This window comes from Aquila chrysaetos, chromosome 6 (genome assembly GCF_900496995.4).
Source record: "Aquila chrysaetos chrysaetos chromosome 6, bAquChr1.4, whole genome shotgun sequence".
NCBI classification, from domain to species: domain Eukaryota; kingdom Metazoa; phylum Chordata; class Aves; order Accipitriformes; family Accipitridae; genus Aquila; species Aquila chrysaetos.
Genome location: NC_044009.1, coordinates 22,885,728 through 22,907,094, shown reverse-complemented (window position 1 = coordinate 22,907,094; position 21,367 = coordinate 22,885,728). Strand labels below are relative to the sequence as shown.

The window sequence follows — 21,367 nt, the reverse complement described above, 5'->3', positions numbered from 1 at the left end:
ATCACGTTCTCTGAAAAATGAATACATGCTCCAACTATAATTGCTCCTCAAGAATGTAGACTACTTACAGCTGCCCACTAAATGTCATCTTGGAATATATTAAAAAGTAACAAAGATATTAGTTACCACACTTAAAGATATTGTGACTGAAATACCATATAGAATATGAATAATTTTAGTGATTTTCAGTCTTACCTTTTTCCACTCCTGTTTTATCCACTCTTAGCAAGCAATAAGAGTAGGATAGTGTTAAGAGAAGATACCTTACCACTATTTCAAGCACTACCTAAATCAAAATGCCTTTTTTTTTTTTTTCTCACCCATACACTTACCATGGCAAGGTGTCAGAGTCTTTTTGTAAGTCTCTTTAGAAGTATGATCTGGTTTTTCTTCTGCTTTTCCAGTATCCAGTGCTTTATTATGAGCATTTTCCCCACAGATTTCAGAGTTTTTCAGTATAGAGAAGTTCATGGAAGCATTGTGGTTATCAAGAGCTGGGAGCTCCACATTGGAAAGACCTTCCTGGAAAAAGCTGTCTACATTTAATGGCATATTCTTAGAACATTCGACAGGTAAGAATGTTAAAAATTCTGATTTTTGAACCATAGGGTTTAACTTGCTCATAAAGGAATCTATCTCATGAGGGACTTTCTGGTCATCCAAAATATTCTGCCCCCCCTGATCAATGTGCCTGAAATAACTTTTTTCTGGTCTGGTCTCAGTACTATCAGAACCAAACCTCTGTTTCTGCTTTACCTGATTATCAGGGGAATTACTAATGTGAGGGTTTTTATGTGCCACTGATGAGGAATCTGCTTTCTTTAATGTATTAGCATCATCCTCAACTTGTCCTTTAGCTTGTGGTGTATTCATAGCTACACCATTCTGAGTAACTAAAGCTACTTGCATTTGCTGAGTTTCAGTTATTTTATTTCCACAAATAGCCTCTGCATGCAATGCATCCTTATTTTTTAATTCTTCATTTTTACTAAGTGAGAACTGTATAAGATTTTCTTTTGGTATTATATATGCTTTCTGGCTAGCCTTTGCCAAGGTACATTTTAATGTGCCTGGTGAGAAATTGCTACTTTTTTGGTGTACTTTCTGAGTAATTTTATGAATGCTGTCACTTTCAGTTTCTCCACTTTGTCTGTAACTACTTTTTTTGTTGTATTTTCTCGTTATAATATTCCTCTGGTCTTGTTTGCTCTTGCTGTCATGTTGGTGTATCTCTGTTTGAGACTTTTTTGAAAGATATTCTCCATACTGCCCATTTTCCTCTCTACAGTATTTTGCTATGTTCATTTTAGAAGGGTTTTGAAAGGTTTTCCTGTTTGTTTTTGGTCTGCTGTGTTTCTCATTTGTATGCAGAAAGTCCCACTGTAAAGGCAATGCATTAGAAGTGTTATCTTGGAATGGTAAATTTTCAGCATAATAAACTTCTGGTGGGGTCTTGTTAATAGAGGAGTTTAAGTCTGCTTTTTGTATTTTGCCTTCCATGTCTTCAGACTTTTCTGAGAAAGTTTCTGTATTTGTCTCCTGTTTTCCTGGACTCATTAAGTTAACCTGGTATGTCCTCCTAGTATCTTTAGCTTTACTTGGACAATATTGTGCTTGATAATATTTGCTGGTATTTAGCAAACTCTGTTTCCCTACAGAATTTCCTGTAGGTAGCTGTTCCATCTGACTTCGGAATAGTTGAGGTTGTGAGTCAGTAGTTTTTGAAACTTCAGTATTGTCAGCCCTAGTGTGCCCTTCTTCCGCATACAAATTTGAACTGACTTCAGTCTTGCTTTTAATTTTATCTTTATCCTTCTTAGAATATCTTACTTTTCTGAAATTTGCTAAAATTTTATCAGAATTGGCATTACTATTTTTATTTTGGTGTAATTTATCTTTGTCTTTCGCTGTAACTGTGAGTAGTTCACCTGCATCACTGGCAGTCAACTCCATATCAGCATCATAAAGAGTTTCTTCAGGTGTAATCTTGTCAGTAAAAAGCAGCTTCTTAAAATCTGTCTTACTTTCCTTGCTAAATTTAAGAGGTGAAGGAATAATGTGAGGCAAGTCACTTGAACTTTCCTGCAAATTCATGTCATTGGTGTTGCTGCCGCTTTTGATACCATGATGAGGCAGATTTGAGGTACATGTTTTATCAAAATCCTTTATAGTAGGTTGAGTTTTTGACTTACGAAGTGCTAGACATTTCTTTCTTTCAGTCACATTTCCACAGAATGGCAACAAATTATCATTATATTGTTTTGTAAGCTCCTCAGACTGTCTTAAAGATTGTGTATTTTTGACATGAGTCAGGAAGGCACTACTGCAAGTTAGTTCTGGGCATAATTGATTTTCTGCAAAGAGAAAAATTTCAGCAGCTTGGGGAAAAAAGAATATGGTATAGTTATCAGGATAAGACAGATTACTGAAGGTTGGACCAGGAGCATGGAAAATTACAAACTGCATTTTTTTTTTTTTTTTTTTTTTTTTTTTTTACTGAATACACACATTCTGTGGCTGGTCCTTAAAAATTTAGTTAACTAGAACTAATTTCATATTTTACCAAATTTGGACTTTTGAAATTGGGTATAAAAATGTATTTTTCTATAACTACTTCAGTTATTATTTGGTTATCTTATCAAAGTTTTATTCTGTTCACATTAATTTTGTTACATTTCAGCTGTGTTTTTTCAATGAACATTATTCTACAAGTGATTGTCAGGACATCGATACTTATGGGTGAGCATTCTATTTTTTATTAGTTTATTACAATTTTGGAATCTTACTATACTTTCTGTATCGCACATCAAGTAATGAATTATTAAATACTAATTCTCAGATAGCTCTGAAAAATAAATCACCCACACAGGAATACATCATACCTTTTAAAAATATATTTTTCTCAACGGTTGTTTCCATTGGGTCTATTTCCATTGACTTTTGACTATTTGTACCAGAAGGCAATGATAATGCACACTTGGCTTGATCTGCATGCATTTCCTTTGACAGAATAGCAGTACACTTGAAAGAATTTGGTATTTCACACACAGAAGGGCTATCTTGCTGGTTTCCATTAGCTGTTGCAATTAAAGGAAGCTTCACCAGCAGTTCTACAGATCTGAAAAGAGGAAGTTTTACTGTGCAGATTTTTATTACCATAACAATCCATTGTTTAAAACATTGCCTTAATAATGTATAAAAACAGAAAACATGAACTCAAGTATGAAATCTGGTTCTATCTTAGGGGCAAATGTATTTTTTATGATAGAGAATCCTGCTTTTTGCTGGTGAGTTCCCATGAAGAAAGCAGCAAGTTATTCAAACACAAGTTTCATCTACCACTCTCTCTCTCTCTCTAAATTCCAAGTTGCAAATAGGTAATTTCTGAATTAGACAGGAAATTGTTTCTCATTACCTCAGAAATGTCTAGGACAATATACAAAGATTAGTTGTAAAAAAAAATCCAGACACTTATCAATGTCCGCATTTAATATAACCACTTACCGAGCAGACTGACATGTAGTCTTGAACTGGTCATCAGTAGGGCTACTTGGACCAGGTGACAGAGGAAGAGAACTCTGAAAATTCTTTCAAAATAAGAACAGTAGGGAAGTAAAAACAGTTGAATATCCTCTTATGTTTTAAGTATTGGAAATATCCACAGGAAAAAAAAAAACAATGAATGGGCAAAAAATAGAAGTACTGATGAAAGGTATATGATATTCAAACACACACAATAATTTTAAAGAAAAATATTTGTAGCAAAACTTATCAAAATCTGTAACCTACTTGCATCCCAAAGCAATGTATAGACTTTTTAAATGTAATGCAAAGTGCATTATATATATAGATGCACAGAGCAACACTATGCAACTGTTTAGAACAGACAACAAAAATAATATTTTTTAAAAAATTAACTGTAATTTTGCCATGACACAAGGACTAACATGGACTATGTTTTCTCATAAAGTTTCCACATGCAAGATATTTATTGCAGCACTAAGCAAGGCAGGCAAGTAGCTTGCTCATTGGTAAAGAATACCATATACTGAAGTACTATGCTTTTTTTTTTTTAAGCACTTGACTTCGTCACGGCTAACTGACATTTAACTTTTAGATACCTTGTAAACAAGATTAAATCCTAAATTTTTCGTGCAAGTGACAGCAAAATGTAATTGATTTCACTAGACTAGGGTTTCATCCCAAGTTTTAAGGAATTTGGGTAAATGTTTTAAAATGCATATATGATTTCAACATTGCACTCGTTTAGATGCTTTGAAAATATTATCGTGGAAAAACAGTTCAATATAGTAATAGTTCAAAAAACATCTTACCTTAGAAAGACTGCTTATTTCTATTGCAGTTAAGAGGTTATCATTCAGAAATGCTTCTATTTCCGTAAGAGTTTTATTCTGCATGTAAAAGAAAAAGTAATTTAAAAAATATATTTTAAGTAGCTTCTGGCTTAAGAAAAGACAAGATAAAAAGGTGAATCTGTGTTGTAATTTAATTTTTTTTTTTTTTTTTTTTTTTTTTTTTTAAACACTCAGTTGAGCACAAACTGATTGTTAATACCATCTCAATACCTTTAAATATAAAGTTGAAGCTGACACAAAAATAGCTATGGAAAGACATCTACACTGATGGACAAAATAGTAAGTACAAAAAATCCTATGAAAGAAAAATCAAACATGAATAGTATGCTATCAGATGATATAACTTCACAATCTGAGATGTATAATTTAAATCAGCATTTTAATAAGCAATATTAAGTTTCCAAAAAAAGAAAAAAACTTGGTTTAGCTGATCTCAGTTTAAATGATATTATTTACAGCATACCAAACAGTTTAGTTTTTGACGAAGCAAGATATTATGAAGCTGCAGCTTTTCTACTTCCTTCTGAAGAAAAATCTTCTCATTCTTTAGCTTCCGAGAATTTTCTTTCTCCACACTCAAAGCCACAGCTAATGCTTTATTATTTTGTTTTAAAGATACTTTAAACATAGATGAGTTATCTAAAGGAGACAAGATAATATTATTTTCAATAGCTTCAATTCCAGGCACTCTCTGCATGAACTATCACTATATAGCAACATTTTTATCTGTAGGTTTTGGTAGAACAATAGCAAAGCCTAACACTTTCTGTTTCTGTTGGCTGTCATTCTGATGACTACTCTGTCAGCTTCATGTTCAAGTTTATTTCATGCACGGATTCTACTCTAGTCTGGATTTTTTGGAATAAGGTTATTTTAAGAAGAAAGCATGTAAAATGGATAGTTTCACAGGCATAAACATGTTTCCAAATTTCTAATAAACAAAATATATATTTTACAGCTTAAAGAGTTCAAATGTTTTGAGCATAAATGTGAGTTTTGACAACAGGAAGAAAAAAGCTTTAAATTACAAATATACCTTCTATTGTCCTAATGAAAACCTGCCTACTCATATCTGTTAGAGAATGTTTTAGGAACTTAAATTTTTTTCTTCTCCCCAGTGACACTGCGTATTACCAAGATGATTTTTTTTAACAGGCAGCAATTCAGCAAATCACATTAAATACAATTACTATTCCTTTTGAAGTCATACATTCTAAGTACAATAAACGGCTTCGGTTTTATTTTAACAGGACTTACTTATTAATTTAGTTTTGATTTTAGATGCTAAAGAAACATTCCGTTTTGCAGCTTGTAATGTTCCATCCCTCTTCTTATGTCCTTTAACAGCATCCGAGGTGAAAATGGTAGATGATTTAGCAGTTGCTTGTTTATCCATCATCAAAAGGAACCTGTACTTTGCCACGAGGAACACCCAAGTAATGCAGGGTCTTTCCCACACTTTTAAAAACTAAGTTTCATTGCCCCTTATCAGGACTTGTTATCTCTGAAGTTGGGAAAATTGCTTCAGTCTTTACCTTTGTTCAATTAATTCAAGCGCGTTAATGAATTGTTCCTTGAGACTTTCGTCACATTATCATAGAGTGGCAAAATATTTACCTAATAAACATGAAGACTAAAAGGATCAGATTTTTGATCTTGTCCTCAAGTAATCTATCCAAGTTTACACGTAAAAGGGAAAAAAACCCAAGGTTCTATCACTTCACAATATGACCAGACCAGCTTTTGCTTTGTCAGGACAAATTTTCAATGGAGGCATTTACATAAACTGCATTACAAATGCTGTAAATTCAAACAAACAGCGAGAGAGACCAGCCCGCAAGCCCAGGGAGAAGAGGGAGCCGTGGGCCAGCAAACCGCTTCGAGAAGGCGGCTCCCGCCGCCCGCCGGTCTCTCGCGTCCTCACAGGCGAGAGCCCGCACGCGCGCGCCTGCTCCCGCCTCGCCCCCGGGGCCGCCCCCGGCTGCGCGGGCGCCAACGGCCGTCGGGAGGCAGCCGTTGGGCCGAGCCGCCCGCGCGCCCCCACCCCACGGCAGGGTTGCGGGCCCGGGGGCGGGTGGGCAAACAGCCCCTGCCCGGGCGGCAGGCGAGAGGGGGAGCGCGCGGCCTTAAACCTGCCAACGGGCCCATGCCCGCCTTCCATACTGCAGGAAGAGTTACTTGGAATTACGTCAGGGGGCGGCATCTGAACAAAACGATACGCGAAAGCAAGGAAAGATGGCAAACTGCCCAGAGAATCAGTAACACTCTGTGCTTCGTAATTCAGAGGTGAAGTGCATAGCCAGGCCGTAACGGTTGGATACAAACCCAGTCTGTATCTACAGCCGGATTTGCACCTGAACCTACATCCATCTTTTTTGATGCTTTGTTGATAAAACAGGAAATGCACTGTAGCAGTTTTGTCACGTGCATGCAAAGTCACCCACGTTAAACTAGTTCACATGTACTCTTACATACGGTCACAGACACTTCTTTTCAGAAACGGGATATGCATAAATCATTAACCTTGAATCCACGGTTCCAGTTCTTTAGTGACATTCCCGGGTCTTTTAAAAAGAAGCAGTGGGATGTGTGTAACTTTTCAACTACGTGACTTTGCAAAACCATTTTAAATACTAACCATTAATAATGCTAACATTAAAAAAAAAATATTCATTGCATAAACACTTAGCATCAATCTCAGTACACTGTGAGGAAGGGAGTAGGGAACTGCAGATATTCCTCTGTGCTGTCAGAGATTTTTAGGAAGAGTTTGAGGTATTTGGCTTTCAGTTCAAAGAGTTCCTTTAGGTTAAAAGGAGAAATCCATGTAATTCCTTCTCAGTGGAAAGTTAAATTTCTTTCTGGCTGATCTTTAGCTATTAGTAATAGATGAAATGACAAACAATGAATAGACAGTCATCAAGACAGTTGTGAAAACAACAATAAATTTAAAACCCAATAGATTATAGCAAGTAGGCATGCTGCCTGCATACTTAGTGACTTGTAAGGGTAAGAGTCTCCGACATTAGAATCTGAGCAAGCCCACTTTTAGTTTTGTTCAGGTAATATTAGGACTGGGAACTGCAAGGAAGTATTTTAGTCTAATAAAATGCTTTTCCCCAAAATCTGTTCTGAGCCCAAAAGCCCTTGGTCTTTAACACTCCCTTCACATACATTCTCTTTCACTGGCTATGTGTACCCAGTCCTACCATTAGTTAGGTGGGCTAAATTTGATCCAGGAATCAGCAAAATTTATAGTTAACACTTTTGTGAAAATCTTAAGAGAGTTAATGTTTTAATTTATTTGGAGATTTACAGAGATGTGGAAGGTTGAAATAAAAAACAGCATTAGGTTCCATAACGCAGTAATCATCATTAAAATCTTACCTTTCCGTGTGCTAACATTACAATATGCTATAAAGTAAATCAAAGGAATCACACAATAATTATCAGTGGCATTATTTGAAAGTGTATCTTTATGAACTTATTATTTTCATTATCTGCTGCAAACAGCATTGGGGAGTCTCTCTTTTCTACCTTTTCTTAATTTTTGTACAATATCTGGCACAGTTTCTCAGTGTGGCCCTGAAGCCGAATCCCCTTAAAATACAGATTTGATCCAACACACCTTATATACCTTTGGTACATTTCCCCTTACAAGGCAGCTTGGAAGTGACTATAGCCACTGTAAAACTCTGGCCAAATAAAAGAGCAAATAACCTTATGTAACTTAAAAAATAGAAAACCAACGAAATAAAACTTACCTCCTTACCCTTTCCAGAAGGCAGTGTTTTCCTCCAGATCCAATCATGACTTTTCATTTCCTCCAGTTTTACAACAGTCCCAAGTCCTGACAGGGCAATCACCAATTTGCTTCCATTTAATGTTTATGTCACTACTGCGAGCAATAAATGTAAAACAAAACATCAAGTACTGCGTTTTCACCTGTGGTCATACTTTCCTTTACGCTCCACTGAGGAACTCCCGCACTGTAATATTTCACATGTAAAAATCTCCAGTTAATTACCAGCCATTCAAAGTGGGGAAAAGCTTAAAGCACTGCCAAGTTTCACAGTCTATGTATCTTAAATATAGATTAAGAGCAGAATTCTGTTTTTTGGTCATTTGGGATCCTATGACTGGTCTTTAAACTTAATAGAAATCAGAGGGAGTGAAGGAAAGACAAAGAAAGACAGGTCTGTTGTAAAAGCCCTAACCATGTGGGAAGTGTTGTACTGAATTTGTATCTTACTAGATACCTGCAAACACATCTCTGAGAAAAATCTTTGTTGAGGAATTAATCCTGTAGGGTCTAGTAAAGCGTGAGCTATGATTTAAGCACTTCTGGTAGGTAGATTATGTAGAACAGCTTCTCCCTTTGTGGATTCTCTGATGTCCAACAAAACTTGAGCTCATGCTATAGTTTTTCCTGAAATTACAGCGTTAAGAACACGTTTTCCTTTACTCACACCCTTTCCTGCACAAACTTAATGAAATTTCATTTTTAATGCCTCTTCCCCTTTGTCAAATTTGACTGAAATTAGTAAATTGAAACACAAATATACAGAGGATGAGTGTGTAAGCCTGCGTTCCTTTGGAAACTAGCGAAAAACAAAACAAAAAAGTCCCTGTGTTTATTTCCCAAGAACATGCAGCTCAAAAGGCAGCTTGCTTGTGCAGGCTGATTATGCTGCATGCTTCTATACCAAGTACATGCCGTACTAAGCTTTAACAGTAACAGTATTTCAAATGGTTAAGTCTGAGGTCCAAAACTTACCTATGGCATTGTTTTAGCACTGAAACCATGTATGTTGTTTTGGTCTCCCAATGCAGAAATACATGAGGAACCTTGTTCAGACTTTTGAGGCAAAACCAAGCCAGCTTAAAGGAAAAAACAAGCATGGAAAGCTGCAACTTCATTAAGTGAATGTTTTAGAGTGACAAAGACTGGAAGTTATAACTTACAACATATTGTAATATTTGACAACCGTGGCCACATTTAAGTTGCAATTGCTATGTATGAACTATGCCCAGTGAGTAAGGGACAACACACATTATATCCTTCCAAAGATACAGTTAAACCAGACACCATTATTCCACAAAAATATTATACTTATTTTTTACTTATTTTATAGGAAGTACAACATCCATGAATTATCAGTCTGTACTGCATTCAGTGGCATGTTGTAACTTGTGTGCTTATTTAATTAATTAGATATTAAGCATTAAAGACCTGGCTTCTGGGTACATTCTTAGCCAAGAACTGTTCAGAGAGCACATGAGAGCCATGGTGCTTGGCATGCCATTTCCTCTCTCTGCTGCAACTGTCGCATGCTTAGTTGCTAAAGAAAATGAAACATTTGAAGTATTTACTGTAGCTTTAACTGCCATTCTAATGCAAATCGGCATTAAGATAAAAAGAAGCAAGTTCTAAATAGTAAGTGATCACTCAAAGTTACACAGTTTCAAAGGAATTTATTATCTCCCTACTAGCACCAGATGCAACATGACTCAGGTGGCTCTTTCCTTTAATATCCTTCACTTGACTGAAGGGAAGTCTGAATTACAAGTCTATGGTCCTAAATAGTAACTGAAAACACAGTAGCCTATGAATACTTAGGTATTTTCAAAACCAAGATGTAGTAACAGACCAGGAGACAGCAAGCTACGCAGTTGGAACTGTGGCTGCTCTGTGATTATTTGTTACACCTCCTTTGATTTGACCCTTTAGCAAGTGAACTTGCAGTTTTAAATACCTTAAATATGGTAACAAAACACCTCCAAAGGGCAATGACAAGTAAAAACCCAGGATGATACAAGATGAAAATCAATAGGAATTGTAGATATAACTGAGTTAATTTGCTAAGGTAAATACAGAGAAACTATTTAAATACAATATGGGCACATTTCTTACATGTGACATGTACAGTTAAATAACTGGATTTTTACTGGACTTCAGATGGCAATTAAAATATAGTTAAAATTTGGGATTTAGTTCTCTTACTATATTTTCTAAACAAATAATCAGCTTATAACTTGAGAAAGTTTGCATAAACCTAGATTTTGGCCCTGTTAACTTTTGCACACAACTACTAGTTATTTGGCAGTTGTATACATAGGGATAGGTTCTTACTGTATGTTATGGCAAAAAAGAAATTCTTCATTTGCTTACAAAAGTGGGAACTAGACATTCAAACTTTTTTTTAAAAATACATCTGCATCTTAGAACCATTTTTCATATGTATGGAGATTTTTCATAATGACACTGAGACAGAAGCATAATGAGAATCTAATTTTTTCACCTTTCCATTGTTTATGCATGCATTTTGGTGAGCATCTATACATCAGACATAAGCAATTCCTTTTAATAGGACACTGCTTCTGCAAGTCTTTGTGAAATGGCTTTATGAGGGTAAAGCACCTTGCCCGCATTCATACATGCTATTGTAATGCTTTAACAGTTTGCACTAAAAAATGCATACAAGCCTGAAGCAGAACATGCCAACCCCCCCCCCCAATATTTCACAGGCAAGCAACAGGAAATCAAATTAAAAGCTATGATGCCTGCATTCATATATATTAGCTAAAACTAAATAGACTGCTGCTGGCACATAAACTAGTGAGTTTGTCTGCTCAAAGTGACAGGCAGTCACGTCAAAGTAGGCCAGAAAACACCGGCTCACCCGAGGCTAATTTTTTCTGCCTTTGCCCCTCATTTTAGCCAAACCAGACTCGGAGCACGTTCCAGCATCACATCACCCTGTGAAAGCACCTGTCTCAGTGCTGCGACTCAGGATGTGCAGCCGCAGGAGAAACCAGCGCCCATCGCTCGGGCTTCCACCTTGGGCTGAAGCTGCTGCCCTGGCCCGGGCTGACCAGAATGGTTCCGAGGCCACTGTGAAGTAAAACGGGAGCACTGCAGGTTAGAAGAATAGCTCAAGCTGCGATATTATCGAGCCTACAGAAAAAGCAATTGAATAAACCAACTTTGAGTAAACACTTACTTGTAATTAAAAAAAAAACCAGCCAACATTATCAGGGAAGGTTTCTGCCTTACAGAGCAGCCGAGTTTACGTGGGTCACCCTCACTTCAGAGGCCGCAGACACCAAAGCCGTGCCTGAGGGACGCCCGCCGGGCAAAGCGGGGGAGGCAGGGGCAGCAGAGCCATGGGCTGACCCGCCATACCCGCCGGTAGGGAAGCCCGGGCGGCCAGCGGTGCCCCCGGGCATAGCGATGGCGCCTCGGGTACCCCGCCCCGCACGGGCAGACGGGCTGCCCTTCTCTTCTCCTCTCCTCGCTCGGCTACGGCCCGGCCCTTCCTGCCGCCCGGCCGCCATTTTGCAGAGCCGGGCCGGCCCCTCAGGCGGCCCTGCTAGCTCCAGGCCCGGAGAGGCGGCCTTGGCGCGGGAGGCGGCGGCGCAGGTAATGCGGGATGGCGGCCGCCGCCGCCCCGCGGCGGGACCCCCTGTCCGCCGGCGGCGCCGGGCGGGGAGCTGAGCCGCCTTCCCCGGCTGGCTCCCGAGGGGCGGGGGTGGGCTTCCCCCTTTTTTGGCGGAGCAGCGCCCCACGAAAGGCAGGGAGCGCCCCGGCCTGCTGCGGGGGCGGCTGCTTAGCTGGCTCCCCAGCGGGCTGCGAGTTCATCAGTTAATTTTGGTGAAATACTAGTAGGTGCCGGGGTGAAAGGCGCGTAGTGGGCATTAGTACCCCTCAAAGGGCATGCTCTAAAAAAACCCCAACCTTTTGAAGATTTTCTTCTGCTTCTCGTGCCAATTTTTTTTCTGCCCAGACAGGCCTCTCCCCCCCCATCCCCTGCAGGGAGCTCGAGGCAGGCACAAGTAAGACTATTTATTGGCAATGTGGCATTAATGACATGCGAGCTTCAACAACGACTTAAAGCAGCCCTAATTGAAGATCGGATTTTAAAGAAGCCAAGGTGTTATTAGTACAAAATTACTGCATTTCCAGTGCTGTGAACTATACTCAAAGCAAGATTTCCCAGAAAGTCCTTCCAGAGCTCTGCTTACACGTACTGACCACAAAATGCTGCTTACCCATTTGTCTCAAAAAAGTAGCCTCTGTGTTCCCTAGCAAAGTAGAATGCCATAGTTTTTTATAGTAAAGGAGTGGAATATTTGGCTATTTGCACTAATATGTCTTCAGAACTGTTTTCAAAGCTGATTTACAGTATTTTGTAACAAACATAAGCATTAGCTCAGCTCTTACATGTCTTGCATGTAAGACGTTCAGTCTTAACTGGCATTAGATTTACTTTTGTTTGTATCTGTTACAGGTTTGGATAGCTCATAATTAACATCATCATTTGCAAATGCAATGGAAGAGGGCAAGATTGAAGACGTCCAGGGTATTCTACGACTTAATGTGCGAGGACGTTTATACACAGCCAGGCGTGAGTCTTTATGCCGCTTTAAGGATTCAATGCTAGCTTCTATGTTTAGTGGACGCTTTCCTCTAAAAGTGGATGAATCAGGTAAATATGTTCAAACTGTAAATATGACATTCTGATCAGGGAGCTCTGTGGCAAATACATGCTTTCATATATATTTATGCATTTTATAGCATATCTCTTTTCCCAGTGTGCTGAGCATCAGTTGGCTTCTTTAATTGCAGGATGTAAACCAATTATGCATGCATGACTTTATACTTGTGAGAAATTAATCTGAATTCCACAAGACTACTCATGTTTGCAAACATACATGTTAGTATAGTGCTTAGCCCTGCCTTGTCCAAGTCCAACTTGTAGCTTTGGAATGTAATTCTTCAGTATGAATGTGAAAATAGATAAAAATGAAGTTGGCAGAGTATTTGGCATTTAACTTCGATCCTCTTTATGACCCCCTATATTCTCCAGAGGCATCTCACTCTCTCTGTGCATTACATAAGGAGATTTGGGTCTAATCTTTGTTTTAGAATACTTCGTTACCCAGTAAATACTGCATTTTTCATCACCATGGCTTGATAAGAAAGTTTGACTAAAACTATTCATGGGTCAAATTTCACACTCGCTTGTGACTTGGAAATTCTGCCAAAGTATGTCCAGTTTAAAGATATGATGGATGATTACTTGTTGTACACTTTTGACTGTTTAAAATATCTGAAATGTTTAAACACTTTAACGGGCAAGACTTTGCTACCATCTTTCAGTTGCAGTGAACAGCCTATTGTATACAGCTGTGTATAGTTTGGTCAGTTTCTGTAGCAGTCCTTGAGCCCAACAGGCAAAGGAGAGAAAAAATACTGTAAAACTTGAGCAATATTCAGGGAAGGTTAGACTAGACATATACTGGAGCTGATGCTACTTTTAACTCTTTTAAATTGCCTAGATCCAAAATTGAAAAAATCTCTGCAATAGCAAGAAAAGATTTATCTGCAGTTAGAATTAGAAATACATCTAGAATTAGATTTTAGCATTTTAAGTGGAGTGCAATAAAGCTGAGATTGTGTGTTGGCATTGTCTTATGCAGATTAGTGATTTCACTGAAACTCCAAAGAAATGTTTACTGCACTAAGAATTTTATCTTCAAATAACAAATATTCCAGGGAAACAAAATAGTAGTTTTGAAAGAACAGAGAAAGTATACTTCCTCCTAAGTAAGTAAAACTAGTACAGAAGTTTTATATAAAGGTTTTACTTAATGATTTGGTAGAATGTGACAAGTCTGTCTTTGCTTGCTGGAAGCAGTATTTTAAATAATTTTATTTATGTTTTCAGGAGCATGTCTAATTGATAGAGATGGAAGCCTGTTTAAATATCTTTTGGATTATCTTCATGGAGAAGTTCGGATTCCTGAAGATGAACAAATTCGAATTGCACTGCAGGAGGAAGCAGACTATTTTGGCATCCCTTATCCATACAGTCTGTCTGACCATTTGGCTAATGAAATGGAGACGTATTCTTTAAGGTCAAATATAGAGCTTAAAAAGGTCTTGACATTTCTTACATTTTTAAAGATGTACTCTCTAATGCACACCATTCATTAGCATCAGATACTGAAACTACAGTGTATGCAAGTTAGCCCTTTTTAATCACCATGTTCAATCACCAGTAAATTCAGAGTTTTAGGTTAAGAAATCCTAGAGTTGATAATGCAGTCATAGTAGTTCAGGACATCAGCTTTTCCCATCATTGCAATAGAGCAACAGTTTAAATTTGACTTTGTTTTACATGCAAGCCTGCTGTAAAACTTGCATGCTAGGAATGACATTGTTTAGTTCCCTATTTGGCTTCAAATTTTATTTGAGATTAGATTTGATCCCTTCAAGATGTTTGGGGTTTTTTTTTAATTTTACATATTCATCCTAAAACTTGAAAGATAAAATGTGCTTTGCCATTTTTTTAGAACAAGAAAGAAGAAAAGAAAATTAATATATTATTTTAAATCCCAAGGTTTGTCTATTTTTGAGTACCGTAAATTAAAAACTAATTCTAATTAACTGATTGGAAATTAACTCATATTACCAGGTATGGCTGTGTTAGTCCTGACAGTCATCTATGTTCTCGTAGTAAGATATTGTTCTATTCTCCCTTATTCATTTCCTTTTGAAAAGCATAAAACTTTTCCAGGCCTTTCAGTTTCTCTTCATGTTAGGGATTTGCCATGCCTTTAAGTATTTCTGTTGCCTTTCCATGAATTTCTCCTAGTTTTACAATATTCTCTGTCAACATCAGATAAGAAATACTGCATGCATTATTCTAGATAAACTATACCCTTGATTTACTTGAAAGAGCTCACCAGTACAGTTAAGAAAACTTCAATATGAAAGTTTATTCAACTAAAAATACTGTATGCTTATTAATATTCTGTATTTTGTGTTTTATGTTTTTTCCAGGCTTTGTTAGATTTCTGCGATTCTTATGATTTAGTTTGTACCAAGCCTACAGTTTGGGTCCTGCACTATCTGAACACTTCTGGAGCAAGCTGTGAAAGTAAAATTATTGGTGTGTATGCCACAAGAGCTGATGGGACTGATGCAATTAATAAGGAGCTAGGAACGAAAATTCATAGTAAAAGCATTTACAAAAGGTAAGACGACTGTCAAACACATGAAAGCACTATGAAGTGAGAATGAACACTCACATATTATAATAATAGCTGAATGTTATTATATGTAGCATAATATAGCATTATTGTACTATAAATCTGTGGAAGGGTTCAGATTCTTTCCAGCTTTGAAAACAGCTGGCTGATACAATGGTCACATTAAAAAAACAAACAAAAGGATAAAAACTAAGCATGGACTATAAGAATTTGAGAGAGTCCACAGAAGGTGGCTAGCATGTAGTTGCTGTAGGTTCTCATTATGTTTTACTTACTTGCTATTTTTCAAATGCCTCAACCATTTAAAATTACTTCCTAATTTAGGACGATATTCACCCTAAATACAGTGAACGAATCCCCATCCAGAAAAAGTTCCAGAAATATTCACAAATTTGGTTGTGATTAATGGAATTGTATTTTGCAGACAGCGGAAAGAAATACTTAACACCGAAAAGAACTGAAGATGACAGGAAATGGTTTTAATTCCTTAAAGGACATGTACATCTCTACTACACTATTAATGTATTTTTATGACAGTAATTGTAAGTTATTGGTAGACCTGTACTTCTAAGTATCTGGAAGCAATTTGTCTTTCTCTTGGTCCCACAGTACAGTGTCAGATGTGTACTTCACTGTGTACTTTTTGAAACAGGATTAAAATAGAGCTTTTGATGTTTCATTGTCTGTATAATTAAGATGCTTATTTTCCTAAATTTAGGCTGGTAACATAATATTTATTCCAAGAGTATTTGGACACATAGTATCAGGTATCTGTCCTCCTACTGTGTTGTCCCTTTGAATAAATGATTGAGGTTTAGAAGAATAATTTTACACCATTAATTCTCTAATTATTTTATGAACATCTATTCTTTCATGAATAACCATTTTTAGCAATAGGTGTTCACAGGCATGCAGATCATAGGAGGATGGCTATTTAGAACCTTTTATGCACATGAAAATAAAATTTAAGTAACATTTTCCTTTCTACTTTACAAAACATTTAATAGTAAATCCTTAGAGTTAGGATTTAGTAAAAAGAATGATACATTTCATCAGTGTTACATTTTTAAGGGCTTAGCTAGATTTACCACATAACTGTTACCTTTAAAACAATATTTCTAGAGAAGCTGGAAATAACGTCCAATACATCTGGAGCTATTACTCAGTAGCTGAGTTGAAAAAGATGATGGATGCTTTCGATGCCTGGGAAGGGAGAGGTAAAGTATTAATTTTTTTTCTTTTATTTCAGTAGTACTACTACTTTTTTTTACAGAAAAATAAGAAAAATATTTGCCAGTTAACTGAAATAAAACCTCTGCATACATTTTCACTCCTTCAGTAAGTAACGTGTTGTAAAATATCCCATAGTAGTGGCTATGTGGAAAAAAAACCTAAAAAACAAAAAACCCCCAAAACCCCCGAGTCTTAAGGGATGTTCCAAGAAGGTGACACGAGTTGACATGAATGAATAGATGTAGTGAGAGCCACCACATGCAAGGGGTGATAGTCTGCTAGCATTGGGCACTCTGCTGGAAGCCCTAGAAGCACGTTGGCTGTAAGCAACATTCATGTCAGCATAGTTTCAAAGCTGAAATTCTACATAATAAAATACATGCATTCATTTAGTCAGGTGTACATACACATAACATTGAATATGTTCTCTCAGCTCATCAATACAATGTCCCTTTGAAATGCAGGTGTCAGCTATTGGAGAGTGCCTCAGGAGCTGATTGAATGTTGGACTCTTGAAGAACGCCCTTTGAAAGGCAGTTTGCATCGTATGCCTCCAGTTCATAAAAGGTATGCCGATTTGCATAGGAGGCTTAAAATAAAGCAGAAATACAGCACAATCTTTGTTTTTAAATTCAGGTTCTTTAAACAGCTATGAATGTTGAGTTTTCTCTGTTTTTATTATTTACATTTTTATAAAATGTCTTATAATCAGAGGGCTTAATTGCAGGACTGACCTTGCTAGAAACAAATTACCTTTTTTAGGCTGCTGAAACTCTATTCTATTCTACTTTTTCAGCCTTTAAAACATCACATTAGAGTGGGAAGGAGTAACTTCAAAAAGTAGAGCGCAATATTTTTTAAATGGACTGCTAAAAAAGAAATTTAACTGAAAACTTTAAACAGTTAACTGATTTTCATGAGATGCCTTCTTTTTTTAGAAGAAATTTCTAGAATTTCTTCTTTTCAGTTTTACATCAATACTTCTGACTACACATCCGTTCTCAATACATTACCTAGAAGCAGCCTTTGCAGGTGCTGATCTGAGCCACCCTACAGCCACTTTGCTGCTACATAGAGGAGGATCCTGCTGACCTATATACATACTTTGTTTCTTTAATTGAAGTTCTTTGTTTTACAGACGATTAATCGAGTTTCCTGAAGAGGAAGACTATTTACCGAGTAAAGTGGGTCCTAAGCCAATTAGATTCGCAGGTCCCTCAACAAGTACCCATATCAAAGTCAAGAATTCAGCTGCATTAAAGGTAGCTGCTTGCAATGCTTCACATTCTGCAGTGACTCTTAAACGACCCAGTAGTGAAAGTTTGACACTGCACAAAGTAGCTTCTGAAACTGTATCCACAACATGCGCATCCGTCCCCAGCAATTCCCAGGCGCCCTGTGGAAGGCAGAGTGCTGACAATGGGACACCATGTCAAATGATGTTCAAGACTGCAGGGTCTAGGAAGCCTGCAAGCAACCGTGTAGTAAAGCTGAAGCGAACTCCACTTTTTCTTGTGACACCATCTCAGCCATCTTCTTCTGTATCTAGTAAAACAACTGAACAGGATGGTGCTGCTGTTGAAATTCCTCCTACTTCTATGGTACTAAACAAGAAAGAACCAGCTGTAATAGCAGAGAGTATTAAGCTTAAGAATGATAAAGCAGATGGATAATGTTTGACTCAGCCTGATAGACTGGATAGCTTTACATTAGCTGGTTAAAGAAGAGATCATAATCTCGTGTGGTCATTTATTCAAAAATTTGGTAGAAAATGATGATGAAAAAGTTCCTGAAGAGCATAGGGAGAAATTGTTTTAAGTGAGCACTGAAGTGCTCTAAATATTCTTAGATGTTGGGAAGGGAGGAAGAAAAATGGATTAAAAAAAAAAACCCTCAAACACAGAGCATGTGCAGTCTAATGTTACAGTATGTCATATTTGTATTTCTGTCAGGCTGTACTAGTATAACTGACCTTTTTAAAGGAAGTACTTGCACAGCATAAAAGACAACCTCTTTATCAACTTTAACTACAGTTAACATTAACTAGAGTTAATTTCCTTATTTTGTATCTTTAAAGTGGGGGAAAATAGATAACAATAAGTAGCTTTTATTAGATACAAGTTTGCCCCAAGTGTGCAACATACTGAGTATTGTGAAGATTCCGGAAGTTGAATGCACTTACTGGTACTTCTGGTGAGGGTAAGTCACCATTTTGTTATTAACAGCAATGAAAGGGACTGGCTTTGCGTGTACGCAGTGAGAAAATTCAGAGAAACAGGAAGGGAAGAAGCATGCCTAGGGAGTAACAAGGCAGTTTTTTCCATAGACCTGAGACATACACGTACCACTTTCCTAACATGGTGTGATTTGCCACTGGGGTGAGGCTGCTGCAGGCAGCCGGCGGAGCCTTGGCATTTTGTATCGCACCACTGTGGGGAGTGTTTTCTGCAGCTGCAGGGAACCTCACAGGCCTGAGTTACAGCTCGCCTTCCTGTGTCCTTCTGCATGTCCTTTCAAACGTGGAGGGGACAACCTCAAATTCTGTGCAGCAAAGCAGTGTTAACAGAGTTGCACTGGTTTGAAGATAAAAGAACTGCTCCTTCCCCCAAAGCAGGATAGAGACCTTCTTGTACCAGGGTAAATTTTGAATAATGATACCAAAGTGTAGAGCTGCCGTATATTTCTATCAGCAGAGGAAAGCTGGATTTGGCTCACTGATTTTAAAAAGCCCTTTTAGTTGTTTAAATCAGTGAATGAAACCTGGCTTTGTTTTGTGCTCTTGCTTGCTTACAGTTGGGTGTTGGGGTTTTTTTGTTGGTTTTGCTACTGCTTTTGCTTTTCCAGCACAGTAAGTACAGCTGGCCCTAAACGTTGAGAAGTTCTATCACATTGCCAAAATACAATGTTCTTAAAATTCCTGAGACTATTAGAATTACAGAAGCGTTCTTGAAATGTTTAATTTTCTAGGTCATTTAGAAGTGATCACATTTTCAGGCTTTTCTCCTAACCACAAGGACTTGAAACATGATTTGCACAAGTAAAAAAATCCCAAACTTTCATGTACTAACATATTTTTAAGGAGACACTTTGCCATGAACAGTAGTCACTGTAAAGGTGTGCAGTACTGTAATTTTCTGCTATTAGTGTGTATACTGAAGACCAGCTTACCTTTAGAATCTTTAAGCTACTGGTTTTTCTTAAAAAATAAACCTGAAGAGGAACAATCCCAAGGCTCTTCCTATCCCAACAAAAAAAGTTTCACTGAGCAAAGAACAAGGCAAAAATTATGGAAAGATACTAACATAATGTAATCTCCTATTCTTTGAGCATGCAATTGATCATTGACACTAAGTTTGTGAAATTAGTTTTTCATAATAATCAGATTGAAAAACAGTTCTTAATACTTATCTTCTGTGTGACTTCTGCTTCACTATTTATTGAATAGCTGAGCGCTTTACCATGCACCTTTAAATCTTTTTACAATGCTTCCTAAAGCACATTTCCTTCCTCTTCAACTTCTAATGAATTTAGAAGGCTTCTATAAACATAGAATCATAGAATCATTTAGGTTGGAAAAGACCCTTAAGATCATTGAGTCCAACCAGCACTAAAGCTCTCAAAAAGTATGGTATTTTGCATGTGTACAAGAAAAAAGCTTTGAGAATAGTCCTGCGGGACCTTCTGAGTTTGCACTAGCTCAGTGGTTACTTAATTATTCTGGTAGCGCTGTATTTTTTGAGTAACGTTCATGTCATTTGCATTACAGTAGCTTTAATGAGTCTTCTCTTTGTCCTAGACATACTGGCTTGTGGTTAAAAGGAAAAAAAAAAAACCCAACCCTTGAATTTCAATAGATGAAACAGGAAAGTGGCTGTGGTGGAGACACAGAGCAAGATTAATTATTTTTTGAAGGACTTGGTTTTATTTATTTATTTTTAATTGGATGAGGTGCAAACATCCATGGCCTTATAACTTATCTGAGTAGGGACTTTCCGCGTGCTTTTCTATACCTGTGAATCTTGCCGTTTCTCTTAACTGATGGACTGATACTAAACAGTTTTACAATAGCTGAATAGTGTTAACCTTCATAGTGACTTTCACTATAAAAATAGCTTTGCCCTTATCTACTCAAAGCCTTTTAAAATGCGGCAGTAAAATAGAATTTCATGTTCTCTCTGGGAGGCCAGTAGCTGAAAACAAATGAAACTTGCTAGTCCAAGGACAAGTTATACCTTAACCTGGCTAACAGACTGTGTTTTTGAGGCCCGGAACAAGGAGTAGAAATTCTGCAAGTCTGAGTTTCCTGCTGGTTGAAACTTCCTCAAAACTCGGTGTTCCCAAGTTTCTTGAAAGTCTGCAGTTTTCTTAACATTTCACTTGTCTAACTCAATTAATGAAGTACCAGCTGGTACTGCGTTTGCACTGATAAACTGTTGCTACACCATATGTACGTACTGGATAGTTTGGGGAAACTACTAAAGGTGAACTACAGTTTTATAGCTGGGATGAGATGCATTGTCAAGTGGTGTGACAGTGGTTTATTTTGAATCTTTGTAAAACAATTCATTACAGAAGAGATCATTTTCAGAAAGTTACTCCAATTTAGTAATCTGCTGATTACTAGTATCTAATAGCTGCACTCTAAAGGCTGACATATGTATCGCCAGTGTAGTTTGATGCATTAAATTTTTTCTCACAAA

At 37.4% G+C, this 21,367-nt stretch overlaps 2 protein-coding genes across 11 annotated transcripts in view; one reads left to right on the top strand and one right to left on the bottom strand.

Annotated features, from left to right (window-relative positions):
- The window catches only part of SGO2 (shugoshin 2), an 18,000-nt gene extending 6,778 nt beyond the window's left edge, over positions 1-11,222 (bottom strand). For 3 of the 5 annotated variants that reach the window (XR_005932680.1, XM_030018259.2, XM_041124343.1), the window contains exons 1-6: positions 5,634-5,775; positions 4,840-5,015; positions 4,335-4,412; positions 3,505-3,587; positions 2,883-3,118; positions 333-2,354 (exon numbers count right to left, since the gene is read on the bottom strand). Coding sequence is in view for 3 of the 5 variants with exons in the window: in XM_030018259.2 (XP_029874119.2) it covers positions 333-2,354; positions 2,883-3,118; positions 3,505-3,587; positions 4,335-4,412; positions 4,840-5,015; positions 5,634-5,775 (2,737 nt within the window). In the remaining 2 variants the exon portion in view is untranslated. Of the gene's footprint in view, positions 1-195; positions 222-332; positions 2,355-2,882; positions 3,119-3,504; positions 3,588-4,334; positions 4,413-4,839; positions 5,016-5,633; positions 5,776-8,140; positions 8,275-11,121 lie in introns of those variants that run through there. The other 2 variants (XR_005932681.1, XM_041124344.1) reach the window with 2 other exon arrangements.
- Positions 11,096-21,367, top strand: KCTD18 (potassium channel tetramerization domain containing 18). Of its 6 annotated transcripts, none has more exons than XM_041124364.1 (8): positions 11,687-11,799; positions 12,668-12,865; positions 14,108-14,319; positions 15,226-15,419; positions 16,557-16,651; positions 17,132-17,234; positions 17,806-18,101; positions 18,132-21,367. In XM_041124364.1, exons 2-8 carry the CDS (start codon positions 12,709-12,711, stop codon positions 18,338-18,340), a joined length of 1,266 nt encoding a protein of 421 aa, XP_040980298.1. In that variant the 5' UTR covers positions 11,687-11,799; positions 12,668-12,708; the 3' UTR covers positions 18,341-21,367. The 6 variants fall into 6 exon arrangements, with proteins under 6 accessions (XP_029874146.1, XP_040980298.1, XP_029874145.1 ...); XM_041124363.1 differs by adding an exon at positions 12,168-12,212 and having other exon boundaries at positions 11,730-11,799; positions 17,806-21,367; XM_030018286.2 differs by lacking the exon at positions 11,687-11,799 and adding an exon at positions 11,096-11,298 and having other exon boundaries at positions 12,678-12,865; positions 17,806-21,367.

Excerpts from the sequence above, each read along its gene's own strand:
- KCTD18 (XM_030018286.2), top strand. The coding sequence starts at position 12,709 with ATGGAAGAGGGCAAGATTGAAGACGTCCAGGGTATTCTACGACTTAAT. Across the intron at positions 15,420-16,556 it reads AGTAAAAGCATTTACAAAAG|AGAAGCTGGAAATAACGTCC; the intron begins GTAAGACGACTG and ends CAATATTTCTAG. Across the intron at positions 16,652-17,131 it reads CGATGCCTGGGAAGGGAGAG|GTGTCAGCTATTGGAGAGTG; the intron begins GTAAAGTATTAA and ends TTTGAAATGCAG.